Consider the following 23,294-nt stretch of genomic DNA (forward strand, 5'->3'; position numbering starts at 1 on the left):
TGTTTTGATGCTTAGCTTATCTTTATATTTAGTAGAATTAATAAGGACATTATTACCTAATGTGTTCACTTTTTGTTTAACTACAACAATTAGACATACTGGCAAAAGAAATGTAGTTCTAATTTACTGAGACTTACTGAAGTTCTGGTTTATTTTGATGAAACCAATATTGTGTAGAATGTCAGGACAGGGTGTCTGCATCCTTAAATTCTTTTTTTATTTATTTTCTTTTTAAGTAAGTTGGCCTTAAAAATGTTAATCACAGGTTTTAAAGTTTGGTGTGTCAGGATCATCCTTTATAGTTATAGTTGTTTTTTTTGTTGTTGTTTTCTAGGGTGGGGGTTAAATTTAATTCAAGGTGGCAATAAAAAAGGTCTTTAAAAAGGTTTCAGCAAGTCAAATTTTAAAAAGTGTCAGTTTGACTGGCTGAATGTATCCATAAATACCTATTTTTCAACTCACAAAATAACAAGTATCAAGGATGCACTGATATAAAAATTCTGGCTGATATCAATATCCAATAATAATATTACTGATTTGACCAGTAAACAATATTTGGAAACATTACTTATATTGTGTGTCTTTTCCTACTGTTTTAACACCATTTAAGAAAATGACCACATGCTGGCATTGCTTCAACATAAACAATGCCAGCATGTAAAGTAAAGTAACCAATAAGTAAAGTAAGTAAGTAAACTTTATTTATTTAGCACCTTTCATAGACGTGAAAAGTCACAAAGTGCTTTACAGGCTCCTCCACTTCGAGAGGAGCCAGTTCAGGTGGCTCGGGCATCTGGTCAGGATGCCTCCTGGACGCCTCCCTGGTGAGGTGTTCCGGGCACGTCCCACCGGGAGGAGGCCTCAGGGGAGACCTAGGACACGCTGGAGGGACTATGTCTCTTGGCTGGCCTGGGAACGCCAGTTGCCCTGGTGAGGTGTCCCACCGGGAGGAGGCCTCGGGGAAGACCCAGGACACGCTGGCCTGGGAATGCCTTGGGATTCCCCCGGAGGAGCTGGAAGAAGTGGCTGGGGAGAGGGAAGTCTGGGCCTCGACCCGACCCTGGATGAAGTGGAAGAAAATGGATGGATGGATGGATGGATGGATGGATGGATGGATGGATGGATGGATGGATGGATGGATGGATGGATGGATGGATGGATGGATGGATGGATGGATGGATGGATGGATGGATGGATGGATGGATGGATGGATGGATGGATGGATGGATGGATGGATGGATGGATGGATGGATGGATGGATGGATGGATGGATGGATGGATGGATGGATGGATGGATGGATGGATGGATGGATGGATGGATGGATGGATGGATGGATGGAAAGAAAGAAATTAGCCGAAAGCTAGTGTGAAGAAATAAGTCTTGAGACTTTCTTTGAATTAATCAGTTGAATTGGAGCAGCATAGCGTTCCAAAGCCTCGGGGCCACCACCTGAAATGCTTTATCACCATGGGTTTTAAAATAAGTTCTGGGTACCGTCAACAGCAGAAGACCTCAGAGTCCTAGACAGACAGAGAGGCTTCAAAAGGTCCAACATATATTTGAGAACCTCACCATAAAGTGCCTTAAAAGTTAAAACCAAAATTTTAAAATGAGCCCTAAAATACACTGGGAGCCAGTGCAGAGAGGCCAGAACAGGAGTTATGTGATCTGTTCTGTGGGTTTTAGTTAAAAGCCTGGCTGCAGCATTTTGCACAGACTGAAGTCAAGCCATGGAGGATTTACTTAGACCCACTAAAAGGCCGTTACAGTAGTTTAAACGAGAAAAAATAAAAGCATGGACAATCATTTCTAGTTCCTTCAATGATAAATTAGCTTGCAGCTTCAAAATATTCTTTAAATGATAAAAACAACTGCAAACTAACAATACTGACATATCAATATATCATCCTTCTGACAAACATTTTTGACTATAAAGCATTAATCTGAAGCCCAGAGCCTGGTAAACACAAACACTTCTCTAAAAACTCCCTCTAGGAGGAAACGTGTGAAGCTTACCGGCACACAGCAATCATTTCTTTCAATTATATGTTGAAACGTAAATGTAGAATTGATTATAAGTCACAGGAAGGACAGTGAAAAAAATACTTTGAACAGTAAAAGTAGAAATTCCTACAAAGTTTTCTTTTGGATTTGCAAAAGAAAACTTTGTAGCATTATTTTTTTTAATATCTTTTGGTGACTAATTATTGCAACCCCCTCACCCTCACACACAATTTTAGGGATGCACCAATATAACAATTTAGTTATATTAATATTGCTGTTATGCCCCATAGCTGTTATTTACCTATATTATATCCACTGCTCTTTCAACACCTTGAAAAAAGAAGATCTCTCCCCTCTAGAGACAAATGGCAACAAGATGGTAAGAAATATCTGTTATAAATATTGGCACCGTTTTATCAGGCCAATGCTATATATTAAAAATGTCTTAATATCGGCCAGTAGTGATACGTTGTGCATGCTTACACAATACGGATATTTTCCTTAATGTGATTTGTAGGGAAAGAACAGCCAGGAGTTTGGAGTTATACTTTTCTTGAAATGCTTGTTCCTACTACCAGTATACATCATTATTCAAGTCTGGTACCAGCATCAAGTTGATGTCTTCCACTGCCAGGGGGTTAAAGAAAATGAAAACATATATTCTGACATTATACCAATAATAAAATGGTGCAGATCTGCAGTGATTAACTAAAAATACTCTGTAAAGTTATACAGAGATTTTCCATAAGCAGATTGCTAGTTTGAATTGCTCCGCTGACCCAAAAAAGCATTAATACCCAAGACTCTCTATGATTTGTTGTCAAACATGGAGAGTTGACGTGAGTTCACCTGAATTCCACATTTTACCTCTTTAAAAATCTGTGTCCTCAGCCAATAACCACTGAGTTCTTCTTTCAGTGGCGATGGAGGGATTTTAATTGTCTGTTGGCGCTGCAGGCGGCCCGTCACCCCTCTTGTTAAATCTGTCCCGTGGCTCGTTTTGTTCTGTTTGGCACCGACTCTCCTCCAGCTCACTTTGACCTGCTGTAATGAGACGGCACACGGCTAAATATATTTCCAGATAATGTGCAATCTCACTGTCCTGTTGCGAGGCTAACGTCCTCCTCTCCCCCTTTCCTGACCCTGTCCAGGGTCCTCGTCTTCACCTTCATCCTCCCTCGCTTTGGATCCTCTGGATTTTTACGATGGGTTCATTAAGAGAAAATTAACTCAGAAACAGCCAAATGGAGACGAATAATAGAAGAAGCTGAATGTGGATGATGATTTTATTAAATTTTGATGGACTGAAAATAAGTATGTTACTTCAATAAAAATATGTTTTTTACATATTTGTTAAAACTGCCATCATGTCATGACAGTTTGTTATGAAACAGATAATTTGTAAAAAGATTGATCTCCTCCACTTCCTTCCTCAGCTGTTATTGCCGTCTCAAGAAATGCACTGCTTCTGACCAAAAACAACCAATCAGAGGGTCTTAGTGCTGTCAATCAATCTCATGAGTCCGCTTTCATTGGTGGCCATGCTCAGCTTAGCAGAGAGGGAGGGATGAGCAGCATCACACGAGTGGTGATTGACAGTGCTAAGACACTTCTTTGTTGTTTAAAGAAGGCGGAGGAATTTGATCTTTTTCACAGATTGTCTGTCTCATACTGTCAGGACATAGTGACAGTTTCAACAAATACATACAGAAATATTTTTTATAAATGTTACATGCTGCAATTTTTAAACCGTTTTTTTATATTCAAGTGATATATTTTCATTTCACTGAATATTAAAATGTTCCTGAAAGGTCCTTGATGATGGTAAAACATATATTGTATAGATTTGTTACACATAAAAATAATGTTTCAAGTGTCTATTTCTGTTAATTTTATTATGGCTTAGCGAAAATAAAAATCTAAACTTACATATATACATATATAAACTATTACATAAAAACATAAAAATTCTTATGGCAGTATGGTGAACACATTCCTGAAATTTTAAGAAGATTTTAAAAAGCAGGCAGTGAGGAAGACTAATGTGCAAAGATAGGTTGTTGCACAGAATATGTATATTTTCATTTATTCTAATACACCTGCTTAATTTCATGAACACAATCATCATTTCTTTAAGTTATTGGTTTCATTTCTCCTGGCATGTCGGTGATTACCAGCAGCCTATCATCTTGTCAAACCGTTAACTTAGGAGGATTTTCTGTTTGCGCCGACATGTTGTAAATGTGCAGACGTGGTCTTAATTTAACTCTTACAGATGAAGCTTTCAAGAAGCGTAACGGATCATGATCTACAACACCGTCTACATAAATCACACAGATATGTAACGTGTGAAGCTGTGTGCGGTTTGTCTTCTGCATAAACAGCTTTGATTATTTATTGTTTTTCCTTTTACACATGAATAACTTTGGATTGTTTATTTCAGTTTTCTAAGTCTGTCTGGAATGTGAATCACAGATTAGATCATCAGTTTAATTAAGCAAAGTACTCATTTATTAGATTGCACAGATGGAAGAAACTGATTTTTTTTTTTTTTTTCTTGAGTTTGGGTTTAAATCTTTCCAAAACCAAATGAGAGTCACTAATAAATGGATCATAATTTAACCTATTAGGATTTGTGTGATTTATATTACTGACCTGCACATAGTAACTGCCTTTACTCATATTTTCAAATTTAATATTTATTTATGTCTCATTCAACAAACAGTGGAGAAAATTGCAAAACTAACATTTCTGATATTGTCAGGGTATGTTTTTTTTTTTTTTTACCATATACAACTTAAATTTAGTGTGACAAAAAACAAATATAATCATAAGAAACAATACATTCATTTATACCAATACAATATTTATTTAATAAATCAAAAATAAGCTAAATTCAGTCAAGTGAATAGTTCTCAGATCATTTTTGTGGCTATTTATAAATGTGGTCAACAGTAAAATCACAGTTAATGTTGACCAGTTAGTGTTGTATTTTTGTACCAGTACAGATTTATCAACTTGTGTTTATAAATTCTGCTTTAATTACTTTTCTTGTTCAACTTTATGATTAGAAAATTTTCTCTTTCTTTATAAAAAAAAAATCCCAGACATTCAGCACAATACAACAAATTATATATATTCACACTTTACAAGCATCAACTCCCCATTTACCTCCCCAAACACGTGAGCGATATCAGCGACCACAAGCAAAATTATCCCACCGAGTCCATCCTCATGAGCTGAGTTTTCCTGTCCCATGCTTCCTAAACTCCTGATTGATTTCTGGGATGGATGATAGGAAGAGAGAGAGGTGTGGGGTAAAAGTAAGAAACATTCATATGGGGTAAAAAAATAAAAAAAAAGATTGAACGAAACAAATTGAAATCTGAGGACTGAAGTAAGCAGTCTAGACATCTGAATGTAAATGAGAAAATTATGTGGAAAGAGGCAAAAATAAATAAATAAAGATGGGAGCAGAGGAAAGAAAACGGCAGATAAAAAAATAACATGGAGAAATAAAGATTGAGAAGTGAAAATAGATTGAAATTACCTAATAATTGTAAAGACAAAAATGTTAACAAAAAGGGACATGCAGAGGCAGCCATAGTTTGTAGGAGGAAAATTTCAAGTGTTTCAAATATTGAAATATTGAAGTATTGTGGAATTTAAGGATTTTGGCATACAGGCAAAAATTGAAAATTATTTCAATGCAGAAAACAATTTTATAGCTGAAATAAATATGTTGAAGACTGCACAAGGAAGGAAAGCAAAAAAAGTATATTTCTAAAGAAACTGGGGAGTTAGAGTGTTGTATCCAGACATTAACTGAAAGTTGAGTGGAGTGGAAGAAAAAAGTGTAGTGGAAAAAAGGGTCAAGCAACAAGTATAACTGAAGCCTTTTTATTGTTTTGGAGATTCCTTTTTTATATTGGGTTGAATAACTTTTCTTGTCTTTAACAAATAAAATATTAATTTGAAAACTGCCTTTTGTATTTATTCAGGTTATTTAGTCAGATACTAAAATTTTAAATGTGATGAAAGTAGCAAAAACAGAATAAATATGTGTGTAGTATGTGTAAAACTCACGGATTTGTCAACGTATTCTTTGAGAATATAAATGTTTTTTTGGCTCAGAGGAGTGGCAAAGTTTGCTTTTACCTCAGGCTGGGCCTGCATGCATGCACAAAATGCAAAGCAAAAGAATTTAATGGAGCTATAAATAAATGTTGAACAAACACAGACAGGAGGAGAAGATTTTATAATTTAGAGGAAAGAATTTACAGAAAAGGCACAAAAGAGCAAAAGTAGACAAAACGTGAAGTTGAAAGACAACGACTAAGAAGGAAATGGAAAAAGAGTCCAAAATAAATAAAAGACTGAAAAAAGTAACAGTGATGAGATAAGATGTTGAAACAGGAGAATGTGAACTAAGGCAGTGTGAACATAAAGGGAGAAAAAAAATCAAATGGAAGTACGTCATCAAATAAAGAACTGAGTCTGAGAATGGATCAAACGCTGCTGAAGTAGGTCAGGAAGAACCAGACTGAACAAGAGAAAAGATAGAGTGAGAAAAACAGTCATGACTGAGGTCACATTTTTAGAAATAAAAACATAGTAATATTCTCCCTGCAGGTTGTTGAAATAAAACCCTGCGTAGGCTTTTATCGATTCCCCCCATGCAGTCTGTTTGTTCATGTTTACGAGACAAACAGGGACAGAGCAGGAGGCAAACTGAAGTGGTAAAGAGCGAGCGTGGCAGAGTGTAAATGTGAGGTGGGTCGATATTGATCCGAGTCTGCCGCTCATACATCGACTGACCAGGAGATCCGGAGATGAGGGCTGATTACATGGCAGTTAACAAGAACATGAAAGGAAAGTCTGGTGAGACAGATTCACGTCCCCATCCCCAAACCCACAAGACCTTTTAAGGAAAATAACCTGATGAATATGATGCAGGATTTATCACCAAAAAGTTGAAAAGGTACAAGTCACAAAGATAGAGATCAGAATAGATCAGCAAATTTGCTGTGGGAACATTTATAAAAAAACAGCAAATCCAGCAGGCCCAGATTAACACTGTCAGATTTGATTTCAACACTTTTAAAGTGTCTATAAGGGTCCACACCAGAAAGTGTTAATTTAACTCTCAAGACGATGTCCTCAACAGAAAAATCCAATGTTTTGCTCATTTTAGTCCCTCAACTAGATGTTCAGGATTTCAGTACTATCACCCCCCAGGCTGCACATTTCAAACACAGACATAAAGATTTTTGGTTCATAATGACATACAATTATCATTGGAGATTGATATAACCAACTGCACAGCTACCAATGTCCGCATGTGTCTTACCTTACTAGTTTATTAGTTTGGACTGCCACCATTGTGTAGGGACGACTTTTACCAAGCGGTTTTTTGGTTATACAGATCTGATGCCAAGTTGTTGGTATTTGTCAAGGCGTCCTTAGAAAAAGAACAGCTTATTAAAACATGAATACTGTTCTGTTAGTTTCTCTAGTGATATTGGCTCAGCCAGCATAGGGGCTGAATGGATTTACCTACTGAAGTGACTGTGTGTAATCTTTGTAGATAACTGCACAAAATTTTTTAAACTCCTCGTCTAAGAATTCAAACATTCATCTTGTCTTTTCAACCAGCCAAATCAATAGTTTGATGAAGATTTTCCGAAAGTTTTTCAAACTTTTTCTCTCCACTTTGGCAGCGTTATGTCTTTTTATAAACTTGGTCAGGTGTATCAATACTTCTACAGTGGCAACATCAACAAAGGGAGCTCTGCAGATTTTTTAGTTGACAAGATTGTTGGATCAGTTGGTGGTGCATCCTTTCACAGACCAACATTTAGGCAACTCTAAAATATTCACTCACTTGGATGTTTTTGCTTTTAGAAATATATCTTACTTTATTAACTCAGATTTAAAACAAATGTCCATCATGAGCTATTAGCTTTTATTTATAACACCCTGCTGGCCAGCATACAGCCCACCAGCTGTAACTTTAAAGTACAGTTACCTTAATACAAGTGATGAGTGATGCTATTTTTGTTTTGGTCAGTTTGTTTTACCACTGTATGTGCTGTACAATGTCTGCTGGAAAAGTGTTTGCAGAAATACTAACATGTACAAAGTGCAAGTGTAAATGTTGAGTTGAGGGCCGCGGCCACCAGTATCTTATTTGGATTTAAGGTGACAGAGACACTAAAACAGCTCGTTCTGAAAAGAACTCAAAATATTCAAATCGCAACTGACATTTCATTATGTGAGAATAATTTTGTGCAAAAAATTTAATGAACAGGCATATCCATACACCTATCCTAACCTGTTCAAGAAAACATAATAGTTGTCCCATAATGATGTTAAAATGTTTCCTTTTTTCCTCTCAAACCCAAAATCGCAGGATGTTTTGCCACATGCTGCTGAAAAAAATGAGAAGATGGTTTCAGTTAGATCATTTTTCACAATATTTTGAGGGATGGACTCAGATCATAATTGCTTGGTCAGATAATTTATCCGTTTTCAGCTGGATAAAAACACATGCTGGCCCAAATGACTAACACACAGCTAATGATGACTGGGCCTTGATGTTCCCCACAGCCAGATTTTGGTTTGAAAAATATCTCATTTCTCCTACAGACTTCAGTGCCATGACTTGTTGGCACATAAAAAAGGTATCATAATCCTGTGAAATAAGTTGCTCTGCCTCCTGGAAGTGTTGGCTATAGCCGCTTGTTGTTTGCCTGTATTATTCAACTCGGGATGACAGCTTGTCACTTGGTGCTGGCTAGGTTGGATGATGGAGTTGTGTATCACTGCTGAAACTCAGAGGATTGATATAAAGTCACTTGCTTTTGTCCCGATCGCTGTCAAGCTTCATGCTTTGTCAGCATCCCAAGGCAATATGAAAAGAGAGAGCAGGAGCAGAGGAGGGATACGATGACCGCGGGTAAATTATTCATATTTACCTGCAATGTGGGAGATGCTGCCACTAGATACATGCAGCATGAGAAAGATTCAACTCAAACTGGGACTGCCTTACTCCTTTTTTCTCATCTTTGAACTCTCTTTTTACTTTCAGTAATCTGCTTTTTGCACACTGTTTGGCAGCTTAAGCTTACTGTTGAGGTGGAGAATTGCCCCTCTTTATAAAAGCTGCTGATTTCCTTACAGCCTGCTGTTGAGAAGAGAAAAAGGGCAAAGTGTCTCAGTATGGAGCAATGGCTATTTATTAGAAAGGGCTGCTAGCTACACCTCCAGTCTGACTGAAATACTAAAAGAGGAGAATATTATAGACTCTGCAGCAGAGAATGAGCATGGGAAATGATGGAAAGTGAGAGGAGGGTAATAGGGAGCAGAGGGAAAAAATATTAAATGGGTGAATATTGAACCTTCTGGGCCTGCAGGGTTATGGGACGCAGGACTCTTTGTCTTCAGAAAGTTATAAACTCACCTCGAGGTCTTTGCAGTTTTGTTGTGATAACTGGTCTCCAGAGTGGGCAGGTCAGCTCTTCTGTTCTTGGTTGTATTTTCCTCTTAGTTATCCAGGTTTTCAGGATATATTGTGCTGCAGATTGACTCTCTAATTTATTTTTCTTAGTTATCCATCGTTGTTTGCATCAAATCTCTGTTATTACTGCATTGGTCCAGATTTCTACTGAGCGTAAATAAATTTGACCATCAGATCTGTGATTTATTGGAAAAGCTGTACAATCCTTTTGCTTATATCTTATCCCTCTAATAGCCATTTTTAAATTATCTATTGGCTCTCTGTTTTCTAAAAGCTGAAATTCCCATTTGCCATTAGCTAATTTATACTCTAGCCTTTAGATCTCCATTAGCCTTTAACTCTACCATTTGCTTTTAGCTCAATTCTTCATTAGCCTCAAGCTCATCTCCCCTTCAACCATTAGCCTAGCTTTCCAGAAGCGCTCTGTTGACTGTATTGTCATCTCTTCATTATATCAAATATTCAGAAGTCAATGTCTTTACTCTCTGTTGGCTGATAGTTCAACTCTCTGCTAGCCCTTTGGTCAAATCTCCATTCACCTTTAACTGAAGTCTCTGTTAGCCTTTAGCTCAAGTCTCTGCTAGCCTTTAGCTTAACTCTCCATTAGCCTTTAACTCAACTACCATTTCTTTTATCTCAATGCTTCATTAGCCTTGAGCTCAACTCCATTTAACCATTAGCCTAGCTCTCCAAAAACTAAACTCTTTGTTGTCTATATTCTCACCTCTTAATTATTGATAATATTCATATTCATGCCCTCTGTTGGCAGATAGTTCAACTCTCTTCTAGTTTGTAGCTCAAATCTGCATTACCCTTTGCTCAATTTCTGGTAGCTTTTAGCACAAGTCCCTGTTGGCCTTTAGCACAAGTCTTCGTTAGCCCTTAGATCATGTCACCATTAGCCTTTAGTTAAACTTTTCATTGTCTAAAAACCTTCTTTTGTACAGCTCTTATTTGCCTGTTAGCTTAGCTGCTTTTAGATTATATCTCAGTTGACTTTGTTTAATCTTTCAATTGCTACGTTAAGGTCTTTAACTCTTCATAAAATGTTAGCTCAAGTACCATTATCTCAGTTCCTCAATGTTGAGTAACTCATCTTACAGAATTAAATCTAAATGATCCAAATAAAACCTAAACAATGTTAAACATCTGACCAGACATATATCTTGCATACTTGAATGAACTTTAATTTACATAATATAAAATACATATTAAAATAAAATATATCAGAGAATAAAATATAATAATATAACATTGTGATATCACTTTAAACTAATCTAATTTGACATATTTTTTCTCAAGTCAACAAGAATACAAGTCAATACAACTGGATTATTTCATGTATTTATTATTATTTAATTTGAATAAACTTCTGTATTTGTCTGTTCTGAAAGATTTATTGAGGACTTGACTCTTGCTTTTTGTTTTCATTCATCTAAACTGAACCTTTCCTCCCTGCCTTCTCAGGCCCTTTCAGGGAAATCAAGACAGTTACAAGTTTCAGCAGAGATGGTTGAGACAGATTGAGGGAAATTGGGTACACCATGACAGAAAATTACCCTTCATCCCCAAATCAGTGCGGAACACAGTGATCATCACAAATCGTTTTTTATCTAGCAGCGTGGAGAGTCGAATTTCCTCTGACAGGAGTAGAGTGGGTTTCACGCAGCCAAACGTCTAGTCAGCGGTCATAATTTCATGGTTGAAAACCTGAAGCTGCACAGATTTGCTGAGCTCCTAGCAGAGAAGTGGTAGTGGAGTGTGGACTTTCTTTGAAAGGTTACTGGTCCCTGACATGATAATCAGTCGGGGGGGTTGTACCTCTGGGGATTAGTGGACATTGAATTCCTGATGGCTGTCCTTATTCCTCAAATCATCTTCTTGCATCTCTGTGTTGTTTACTGCAAGCTTCTAACTGCAAAACTCTCTTTGACTGCTAATGATAACCCTGCTGCCACATGCAGGGCACACATTAAAATTCAGAAATGATCAAATAGTTTTTGTGTTTGTGTCGACAATGTGCATTAAAATCCAGGACAGCTGTAGTACAGTGTATAAACATCAACCCAAGGTGGCCTAAATTCAAGCAACATTGACTTTTATCATCTTTAGGGTTTTCGGGGTAGAAGGTGGGGTTTTTTAATTCCTAAAATAAAAAAGTCATTTTTTGAATTTTGAAAGGGATATTAATAAAATCTGGTAAATAATTTTTAGATGATATTTTGCTTCTATTTAATTTTCCACTTCACTTTTTAATGTTGAAATTTTGTGCTTTTCTAGACCAACTCCTATGTTGGCCTATTTGGAAATATTAGTACTGTATTGATGGACGGACAGACGGACGAAATTGTTGATGTTCTTTTTGATTGATAAACAGTCTGCGCTCAGATCTGTTGTTTTTCATTTTCCTCTTTCATCCAACTTGATATTTTTGTTACATTCACTCAGTCTCTCTTCAGCTGCTGACTTCCTCAGAGATGCATTATTCATTTTACTCTATATTCTTTCCTCTGAGCATCAGAGTCTAGGATTGATTTAGTGACCAATGAAACATTCACCAATTTGACCAATTTGATCTGCCTACTCAGGAGATAAAGCCTTTCAGAAGTGTGACCTGTAGTTTGAATTGTGGAGAAAGAAGGAGTGCCTTGTGTCAGAAGACCTGAGGTTTCGGGGAAATGTAGTAAAATGTGAAAAGAGCTAAACTACAGCAGGAAGCTTAACAGGCTTACCTAATTTAATGTGGTGTTTAATCTGCTCCAGTAATGGGTGGAAAGTCTCCTCAAGTTCTCAGTATTTGCACTCCATCAGTTTCAGCTCCAAAAGACAGAAAGACGACGATGGCCAGAGACCAAACTGTAGGCTCTGCAACAGCAGTTAGTGTCAAACTGATCTACAACGTCTGCTTAGACGCCATTCTTCTTCAGTCAACAGTTCACTGTTATGATTCAATGCATAATTGGCTTTCTACCAACACCATTTATTTATATTTCTTCTTCTTGGCACGTTTCGTTTTGGCTTTTGACTCAAACCAGGATGGAAGACAAGTGTTTTGTTATTAATTATTACAGCTGGCAAACACAGCTGGTACAAGCTGCCATTACCTTTAATCCACCATAAATTGGCTGCTTAAAATACAAATATATCCAAGTATGTGTGTTTTTTTTTCCACAGTCTCTGAGAACGGGAGGGGGAATGTTCATGTAACAATGGTAAAATGTCAGAATTATGTGATTGTGCGCTCATGAATGCCGGCAGATAAACAAAGGCTTTTGGTATTCAGTCAGTGTCGCTCATGCATGTCTACCGCCTCAACCAATCACCGAGATTATTCCTGCAGGGAGTTTCTTTTGTGGCGTGTATGTCTCTGTATTTCATCACCTCTGAGATACTTCAAGCCTCAGCTGATGATATCTGGTCCTGCTCGGAGTACTACCTCATAAACACCTCGACACGGACATGGATTCACATGGACACACAGCTGCTCTGGCGCTCGCATTAATCTTTAACGGCATCGTTTATTTTCTCATCCCGACCCTCCGCCCCAAACGCTCCACCAACATGTCAGAGCTGTGACGTATTGCTGCTTCCTGCTCGCTATTCATGTGCACCGTGTGATCCAGATGATCAGATAAATCACACTTTATTCACCGGAGGTGCACATGAATGGAGCCGTTTCGTTCCCCTGCCTTTGAATGCTTCTCCACCAGGCAGCGGAGCTGAAAATATCTGCATTTTCACTGGTGGAGGAGTCTGATTATGGACAAATTTTAAGTTGAGCTGAACATCTGTGTTCTCACTTTCATAAACTGATCTGGCCTTAAAGCTGCGAGAAGTAACTTTTATATGAAATAAAAAATAAGTGTTTTTACATAGTTGTTAGAGCTATCATCATGTCATGACAGATAATCTGTGAAAAGTTTGATCTCCTCCACCTCCCTGAGTTCATGTTGCCATGTGAAGAAATGCACCACTCTCGACCAAAAACAACCAATCAGAGCCAGGAAGAGGGTCTTAGCACTGTCAATCAAGAACATGCTGCTAACTAACCTGTAAAGGGACTGCAGATATGAATTAGTTTATGATATAATCTGATACACCACATCAAATTGTGACATTTATGTCTGAGCTGTACATTGTCGCTTTCTAAATAAAGTTTTTTTTTTCTTAAATGTGTTAATGGCAGAGAAACAGATGACTGTTAGCTCCTAAGAACAGTTGTAAATGGCATCATGGGGAAGCATTGTTTTGATGACATGCTGAAGGGGGTGTTGGAAAGGGTAGGACATTCTTAAAGAGACAGAGACCCAATTTCAAGGCAGAGTCAAATTGATTTTAAGTTATGTCTTTTGTGCACAAAATGCCAAACAAGTGGTCAGTAGTTAAGGGACTGTTAATTAAAAATATCAAATATAATTGTTTTTTGTCATTTAAAAAAAAATGCAGATGGTGTGATCATACACACTCAAATCTAAATCAATTTTGTTGCTGTCTGACCACCGCAGTAAAAGCCTACACTTATTGTTTTAGGATGCTACCACCAATAAAAATATGATCTATGCATACAAACACCACAGAGTGTTATTTCCCTCTTAATCTATTTCCCTCTTAATCTATTTCTGAGTGAGCAAGCAGCATATAATTTAAATGTTATCTCAGCTTGTCAAAAGCTTCTCTGAAATGTTACTTTTTAAACATTAATTGAAAAGATCTGACACTTAACGGTTGCCTTTTTTCACACTATATGGTCAATTATAGTACTGTAAAATAAATATTAACCAGCCATACCTTGTTCTATCTGATTTACATCTTGTACTGACGAGGCGTTTTTCAAAAATTAGCTCAGTCTATTTAAAAGAGGAACAGAAGTGGCTCCACCTGTAGGGGTGATTAAGGAGAGAGTTATCTATTCCACATGGGTGAGCGAGAACATGAATTTGCATAGAGATGTTTTATATTTCCCTGTTTTTGATAGGTTTATCTGCGTTATGAAAAGCTCGCCCCGAAGGAGACTGTAAATATCCCCGGTGTTCAGAGAAAGTCAACCATTAAACACCTGTTTAATTAAAGAATAACAAAATATGTCAGACTTGTTCTGCCAGAAGCGCTTCAGTCCAGGTGTTGTCAGTATAAAATAAGTTTTTATGCATTTTGCTTGCAGCAAAGGAGTAAATTTTCCAAAAAATAAAGCATGTAGTTATGTTCATTAAATTTCAAAAATAAAATTTGCTCTCTGTGGCACCCTCGAGCTACCCCCCACCCCCGTGAGGAATTTTTGACTAATCCTACTTGCTCAACAGTAAGCTAATATGTAATACTTTAGTTCACCAATAAAGTAGTCAGATTTTTTTTAAGGTAAATGTGTAAATGATTGTTGATCCAAAACTTTAACATATTTTTGCATATTTGTCTTTTTAAGTCCATTTTTATGTAAAGGTGAACTATTATGTTTCCTTGAACAGGGCAGAATAGGTCTATGGTCTTGTCAAAACATGTTCTACGTCCACTTCATTTGCTAGGTGACGGGACTGGGCTTTGAAGATTTGTGACATTACATTTGAAATGTTTTTGAAATGGCTCGTTTTCCTGGCACCACAAAATGTATTAATTTATTACCAAATAACAGCTTGTTGGTTGTTTTAAGTGCTTGTTCAGTTTTTAGAAGCAGTTGAAACCCAAATGGAAGAATAAAAGAGAATGACCAAATAAGGAAGTCCGTGGCTTCATTTAACAGAATTCTTTTTTTGTCACCCTCCTTTAAGCACAGTGTAAAAATGATGAGGTCGGGAAAATGACATGTTGTGATGGGAATTTAGTCGGACTAAATTCCCGTTTAATCTGCGAATTGAGGAAACGTGACAAAAATTACTGTTCAACACATTTGAGAGTTTGGTTCTCCATCGTGCTTACTGTTGAAGATTTTAATGTGTTATTGAACAATGGCTGCTTGGACTCCCAGCAGCCGCTCAAAACGCTTTGAATTGCATTTAGTCATGGCTATTGATCTGCACTTGATGCTTAGTTGATTTGATGTGACTGAACGGTTGGGTTTACCCCAAGCGGCGCCTGCACTGGCACTACAGTCAATCAGAGCCTCGGGGTGAAGGTCCAGCCAATTACCTTCTGTGTGTGTTTTGTTTTTCTTCAGTGCTGTTATATTGTGCCTCTTTGCAATCAAGCAAAACAAGAGAGGAGTAATAGTTGAAGTTAGACTCAGTTTGCAGAGCTCTAGAGTTGAAAGTCATCACCGGAGTTCAATGTCACTGACGGTAAAAGTATTTTTTTATTTTACTGTTCATGTCCTAAATGCACAACAATTATTGAAATAATCCTCAAATTCTCAGTTTTCTGATAAAAAATGTCCGATAATTAAAAGGGTAATCTGTCAAAATTACAACTATTTGTTGCGGATAAGCATGAATGTACACAGGACGAAAAGTGGGATTTTTGACCCTGTATACTGACGTGAACGCAGCTCGTGAGCGACAGATATCGACAGCAATCGACAGTCTGCATTTTCAGTGTCTCATGACTCACGGGAGTCGAAATCTGTCGATTGCGGAATCCCAGGAGGGGGGAGTGGAGGTGCGGGGGAGCGGGCAGGCGGGAGGTGTGTTAACCACAGTCATGATATAAGAGTAGACCCCGCATTGGCTGCTCCGGCGCAGGAAATACGGCGGCCATCTTGGAGCGGTCGTCCCTCCTACTTTGCTCAATCAAAACAGCAGAAAATGCCTCAGCACTGAGGGATATTGTTGTTCTGATAGATGGACTAATGATGTGAGGGCTCCACAGACAACATTTTACAAGTAAGATGGACGTATTATTGTGTATATATTGTGATTGGAATATTACTTTACTGTATTTATGTCCACTGGCGAGATACCAGCTAATATTAGCTTGGTGTAATACTGGGTTCAGCCCCGGTATGAAGGCTAACTGAGATTCTGTAAATCTAAAAAAATAAATAAATATTCTCTAACATTGACTTAGATTATCTGACACAATAGCCTATATTAGAAATGAAACAATGTAACACATATTATACAACTTATATTATGTGTTATAACATTCACCAGCAAAGTTTACACAGGTGGTAAAGACTATTATTTATATGTAATTCTTTCACTAGTAAGATACATCCCAAATCTTCCGTTTTTGTTTTGAAAGTTTCATAAAGACACGATGTGAGGAAGAAGAGGGAGATATATTTAAAGAGAGACAGATTCACTGCAGCACGGATGAATCTCACATCGGATTTTGGACTCGATTTCAGCTGCTGAATCACTCTGAAGCTAGAACTTGTCAGCTGAAAAACATAAATATATATCAGTGGTTCTTAACCTGGGTTTGATCGAACCCCAGGGGTCCGGTGAGTCGGTCTCAGGGGTTCGGCGGAGCCTCTGCCGCGGAGGTAAAGACACACTTGTGTAAAGTCGTGGTGACGCCCCGCTTTGCCATCTCTTGCTCCAGAGGATCACGTTACATTGCTTAACCAATCAGTGCTGCGGAGGAGCCCTGATTGAAGTAGTTCCACTCATGGATTTGAGCTTGTGTCTTTCAGCAAAACTCAACGTTTTTACCAAATTCTATAGTCTAAATCTGCTCCTTAGTCGCATCTTTTCGGGGTTGCTACTGACTCTAGTGGTGTGGGGGTGGTAACACAGCTAATATAATTACATCAGAATACCGCAACGTATTTTGTTTTGTGTGTCGGGGCCGGGGGAATGGGTATATATATATATATATATATATATATATATATATATATATATATATATATATACATACATACATACATACATATAAACATGTATCCAATACATATTATTCAGTATTAATCATTATTTAATTGCGAAAATAAGAACATTTTCAGCATTAATGCCTGTTTTATACTTTAATCTCATTATTTCTCAATTAATAACACTGAGGGGTTTTGGCCAGTTCCTGGGTCTAGTAAACAGGTGAACAGAAGGTAAAATGGATTAGCTACAACAGGCCAATGAGAGTCAAAAGTCGGTGCTCAACAGTTGATTTGCATTTGCATGGCTCTCAGCAACTTTATTTAAATACGAAAACCTCTGCTAGGCACAAGGGGAGGGGAGTGATAGGGGAACACGGACACACAGCGTTTTTGACCATTTTTGGCAGTGCTCTATCATTTTCCACTCTGACAAAAACCTCTTGCTGAAAGCCCTCAATCTCCATGCGCACGGCAGAACTAGGTGTCAATAGCTGTCAAAAATCCCACTTTTCGTCCTGTGGTAGGGAAGAGTGGTAAGATGAAAGCAATGGCTGAAAAAAAATCTTTTTTCCAGTTTGTTGATAGGACAAGTGATTTTGAACAAATATCTTAGCCTACTTGGAATAAGACAAAACTAACTCATGTAACTTTTTCAGCTACACATACTAGCTTGTTTTAAGTCAGTAATCCTTAAATATTAATAAAAACTATAATTTCCACTCGATTAAGAAATTACTGACATAAAACAAGCTCTTGTTTATTTTGCGGAAAAGTTACTTGTATGTTAGTTCTGTCTTACTTAGTGTGTACTGAGATATTTGAACTAAAAACTAAACCAAAAATGCTTAATTGGATTTTGTTTTTGCAGTGTAGTGATTACTCATGTAAAAAAACGACATATTCTGCAGATTTTTGCATTTAACCATTTATGCTTGTTTTATACAACATTAGAAACACCTTAAAATATCAACTGGTTATCTAACAATTTGCATGGAATAAAAGAAGGATAACTTTAAATAAACAGATCCTCTGTGTTTTTATGATATATTTGATTCCTTGTTTTGCTGGTAGTCATCTTACTGACTACCAGCAAGAAAAACGCTGTAATAAGAGAAGCCTTGTAGACCAACTTTCTTTCAAAATGTTGCCGTTTTCTTTAAAATGTTGACCCTCATATTATCTAGTAAGAGCATTCTCCCTTCTTGTTGTGAGGCGAGCCGAGGGCCGCTGTGCACTCCGACTAGAGCCGTATAGATTGGCGGAGTCTCACAGATTATGTCCATTGATTGGACAGAAGGGGTTTGTGGTTTCAATTGATGCAACCTTCTGTCTGACTTTCTGTTCTGTGATTTCAGGGGCCGAAGGAGCAGTGTTCAGCAAATCTGTGGAGACGCCGCATGTCAGGGCCGAGCCGTTCAAAGAGCTACGGTGAGTCAGAGCTCTGCTCAAAGACCGGATTCTTTTACACTAATTAACATAAAACAATTCTAAACAAATAATTAAAGGTTATAAAGATACAAAACAGATTAAAATAAAACACACTGAATACATTACCAATTCTGTTAATTAGGAAACTACACTGCAAAAGCACAACATCTTACAAAGTATTTTTGTCTAGCTTCTAGTGCAAATATTTTATTACATGTAAAATAAGACAAAATTAACTTTTCAACAAGAACAAGGAGATTCTTTAAGTCAATCATTCTTGAATATTGATTTTTTTCCATGTATAATAACATTATATTTCCTGTCTTAATTGACAAAAATCTGCCAATGGAGTACTGCTTGTATCTATTGATTTAAAACGAGTAGATTTATCTTGCTGAACAGTTACTTTAAGTTATTGTTGTCTTAATTCAAGTGGACTAAAATATTTGTTTTAGAAACTAGATAAAAAAATTATTGGTTTTTGATTTTTGATTTTTTTACTTTTGAAAACTTTCTGATCTTCAAAATTCAAATAAAAATTAAACTCAGAAAATTTCCAATTTTGTTTTAAGTGTGTGAAATTAACAATTTTTCTCATAAACTGTTTGCAAAAAATGTTAAGCTCTATCTAAAATTTTCTGAGTTTATTGATGGAAATTTGCTCCATTTTTTCTATCTGTTTATATGACTAACATGTTGTACAACTCTTCAGAAACGACTGCAGACCATCATGTTCCCTTCGTCTATGAAGGGCTACAGGACTTTTACAAGATGCATGAACACTGCAGCATTATTTCACACTGAATGGAGTAGTGATTAGCTACTTTATTCATTTTCTGTTCTAATGAACTCAATATTTCTTTTCTGGGCTATTGAACCAGAGGAAAACACAATTAATAGACATTAAGTTAGTCTTTCATGGGGTCAATGCTTTCTTTTGAGGGGCCAGTAACTCAGTAGTTATAGCTTCAGACTTGTATCCAGTGAGACCATGAAAACAACCAAAAATAAAGCATAATACACCACATTTAAAAAGAATGTATTGTTGATGTAAAACAGGCACAAAGCAGCATAAAGTATGCTGACGTGATGTTGACTCCTGCAGTGTGAATTTCAAGAAATGAAAACTTAGCTGCTGAGCCTCATTTGTCACTCCAGATTGTCCATTACAGGAGAGAATATTGCTTTCAAACAGTAAAAATAGTTTGACAGCAGTAACGACACAGGCAGAAAAAAATGGTGGTGTAAAATTACAAGACTGATTGCTGTTGTTTTCAAGATGCTTTTTTTATCGTGGAGTTTTGTTTTTTCTTTGCCTTGGTTCAGTTATAAATTAAATTTTTAGCAAGCCGTTGTCTTTATGACTTATATCAAACACACAGCCAATTAAATTACCACTTTAGTTGGCTGCTTAATCTTTTATTCCCATCAGTTTGATGTGATATTTGAGCCAAAACTGTTTATAAGCTTAATCTTGTTGGCAATAAGTCCCACATAGACATAAATAACTTAACAGCAATAACTCACAAATGTTTTTGGTTCATAAACAGTTCATATTTCACTCAGCTGCAGATTTTCACACCTTCCGGTTAACTGAAATGTCTAACCTGAGAAGAAGGCTGAATATGCGAATCAGTGAAGTGTGTAAAATCAGCTTTTTGTCATGGGTGTTTAACACTCTGTAACGATCCCGGTTTGTTGGAGCCAGAGTTGTGTATCTGTGAGATCAATGGGTTCATCTTTGAAAACAGATGTTTTATCCTTGTGTGTTTCCTCTTCCCTGTTTATCAAGAGCCTGTTGTTTCTAAATCAAAACTGTGGACATTTTAGCAACAAAACCCTTATCACCGAGATGCAAAAGTAGATAAGATATGAGCAGTGACTAAACAGACACATAAAATAGCTACAGCGGAGGAAAAAAGGCAGACCAAACCAAAACGTTATGTCATCATTGTTTTTAACTTGATACAGGGCTCACTGAGAACTTAGCTTTAGTTATCACCTGAAACAACATCAAGCTGATTGTAAACATCACTGATATTGGAAAAACATTCACAAAAGTCCAAATCCAGCTGTCTGCAGCATTCAACCATTCCAAATTGTTTCACAGGATATGAGGTTCTTAAAGCAAAACAAACCTTTCATTTGTAGAAACATCATCAGAGACAACAGATCTTACATACTGAAAGAAACAAATCCATGAACACCATTAAAAACGGACCCAGTGTCTCAGGATAAGCCAAATCTGTTTACACTGGTAGAAACAAAATAATTACTGAATAGGATAAATCCTGGTTTTTAGGAGCTGGTAAACAGAAAACTGTAGTAATCAGATTGGCCTGGTTTATGTTTGCCCTCAATGAGGGTGTTTTTCTTTTTGTAGCAGCCTGGTCACACCTTCATGTTTCTGCTTTGAGTGAACGATGTCCAACCTAACACCAGCTTGCAGCCATGCTTTTCATAATGTGAATACACTACTTTTTCTCTGGGCAAATTATTGCCTCCTATAACAGGAAAAGATTTTTGGTGAAATTCGTTTTGAGGGTGGAAAAGCTTTTGCACAGGCGCAGTTCCAAATCATCTTCGGCTTGCTGTGTGGTTTTTTCCATCGCTTCTTTCCCCCTACAGCGCAGGTTTTATGAGCGAGTGTAAGGTGTGGACATCTCTCTAATGTAAATGTCTTGTTTATCATCTTTCTCTCGGCTGTGCTGTCAGTTGTGATGACAGTCAATCAGGGCAACAGAAACCCAGAGAAGAAGAAAAAAAAGAGAAAGATGTGATGGATGTTCGGGTGGAGAGAATAATAAAACATCGAAGGAAGGTTCTAGTGAAGCGGTGGGACTTTAAAGAGAAGTGTGTCTAAGCAGTTACAGCCTCTATATTTGTGTTGTTGCATGTCAATTAGTAGTTTTCTTAGACAATTACAATATAAAGTCTAAAATATTTCCTGATTATATAAAAAGAATAAAATATTTATTTCATATTCACACTGTTGAAAGGCTGTTCAAGTCTTTTAACACCAGCCCCGTCTAACCCGACTCTAGATCATTTATCTAGAAAGTCGTTTTGGTTTGAGGATGGGTGAATGCATAATCAAACTCTAAAGCGGACTATAAAAGTAAACTCTAGTCTGCCTTAAAACCCAGGTCTCAGTTCACTTGAAGTGAACTCTGGTTTTGGATGCATATGTGAATGCCAAGCAAAATGCAGTAACCTGTAGAAACAAATTTAATCAGAAACCAATCTGCTTTCATCTGTAGAAAGTCATCAGCAGAGAGGATAGGTCTTACAAACTGATAGAAAAATCCATGAACAGCATAAAAACAGATCTGGTGTTACAGGATAAACCAAATCTTTTTTCACTGGTAGAAACAAAACAATTACTGAATCAGATAAATCTTATCCAGACTATAGTGCAGGGTGATCTATGTAATTACAACGAAAACTAGCGCAAGAGTCTAGATCTAGTGGGAGAAATGGCTCATGGTCTCATACCAATGACAAAAGAAAATCCTACAACTGCTAAAATCTGACACCACCCCATTTTTATTTACATTTTGTGAAGAAGGAAGTGTCTTCAGATGTTTCCTTCAGTGGTTCTTTGTGCACTGCCATCACAGGTGAGGAGGGGAACAAAAAGGTTTTGGTTTGTTTGAAGCAGTGCAGTAAGACAATGAATCATACCAGCTCAAAATTGTTGTAATAGAAGCTGGCATGATGCAAAAAAAGTTTCACTTTCAGTTTTGCAAAATACACAAGTTTCAATATGGTTAGAAAAATCACCTCATCCTAGTGCTTTTATCAAAAGTGTCTTTGAAATTGTTTTGGTTCCTTTCATCAAAATCATTTTCACAATTCCAATTTGTGCAATTTTATGGTCAGTGGAAATGCAGCTACTGACACAAGGTGGATAGCAATATGATGAAATTAAGCAAAAAAAAAAAAAAACCCATCTTTAACGTTTCCTTATAAAGATATGGAACATTATATATAACCTGTCCTGTGCTGTGCTTAATTCAGAAAGCTCTTTCTGTACATGTGATATTCGGCATTCCACCACCTTGGAAATCTGAATTGCTATTGTGGCAACCTGGTGGTGGGTGTTTTTATTATGAACCCAAATATAGAATATTAAAGGTCACAATGACCAACAACGCCAACTGGAATAACTCCAGGAAAATGTAATGCAATAAGGACACAGGTAAGTTCTGCTGGAAATGAGGAGAGAAGATTCAGAAAGTTCTACAAAAACGTATTAAACTTAAATATGTTTTTTTTTATTTCCAATTCTCTGAAATTGAATGGTTAAAACAGTGAATGCATTTGACAAGATTATAATAAAATGTTTACATTTCAAAGGAAACTGAGGCTTACCAATGGGGCAAGTAGTGAGGGAAGGGGACAGCATCCAGTGCAGAAAAAGGGACCACCCTGGACACTACAAAAACACAGCAAAACAAAGAAAAAGGTGCTCCAACAAAACACACAAGACAAGACACCGCCACCAGGGGTCACCACCGCCACCATAGAAACCTCAGTCCCTAAAAGAAAGACAAAAAAATGAAACAGTATGAGTAAAACAGTGGTACAATAGCACA

The 23,294-nt window shown here is 37.1% G+C and overlaps 1 protein-coding gene across 4 annotated transcripts in view; it reads left to right on the top strand.

Annotated features, from left to right (window-relative positions):
• The window catches only part of sgcd (sarcoglycan, delta (dystrophin-associated glycoprotein)), a 275,605-nt gene that overhangs the window by 234,333 nt on the left and 17,978 nt on the right, over window positions 1–23,294 (top strand). For 3 of the 4 annotated variants that reach the window (XM_008428447.3, XM_008428449.3, XM_008428446.3), the window contains one exon: window positions 18,624–18,696. In XM_008428447.3, the coding sequence (XP_008426669.1) occupies window positions 18,624–18,696 (73 nt within the window). Of the gene's footprint in view, window positions 1–18,623; window positions 18,697–23,055; window positions 23,276–23,294 lie in introns of those variants that run through there. The other variant, XM_081615943.1, reaches the window with a different exon arrangement.

This window comes from Poecilia reticulata, chromosome 14 (genome assembly GCF_904066995.2).
Source record: "Poecilia reticulata chromosome 14, P_reticulata-male-v2, whole genome shotgun sequence".
NCBI classification, from domain to species: domain Eukaryota; kingdom Metazoa; phylum Chordata; class Actinopteri; order Cyprinodontiformes; family Poeciliidae; genus Poecilia; species Poecilia reticulata.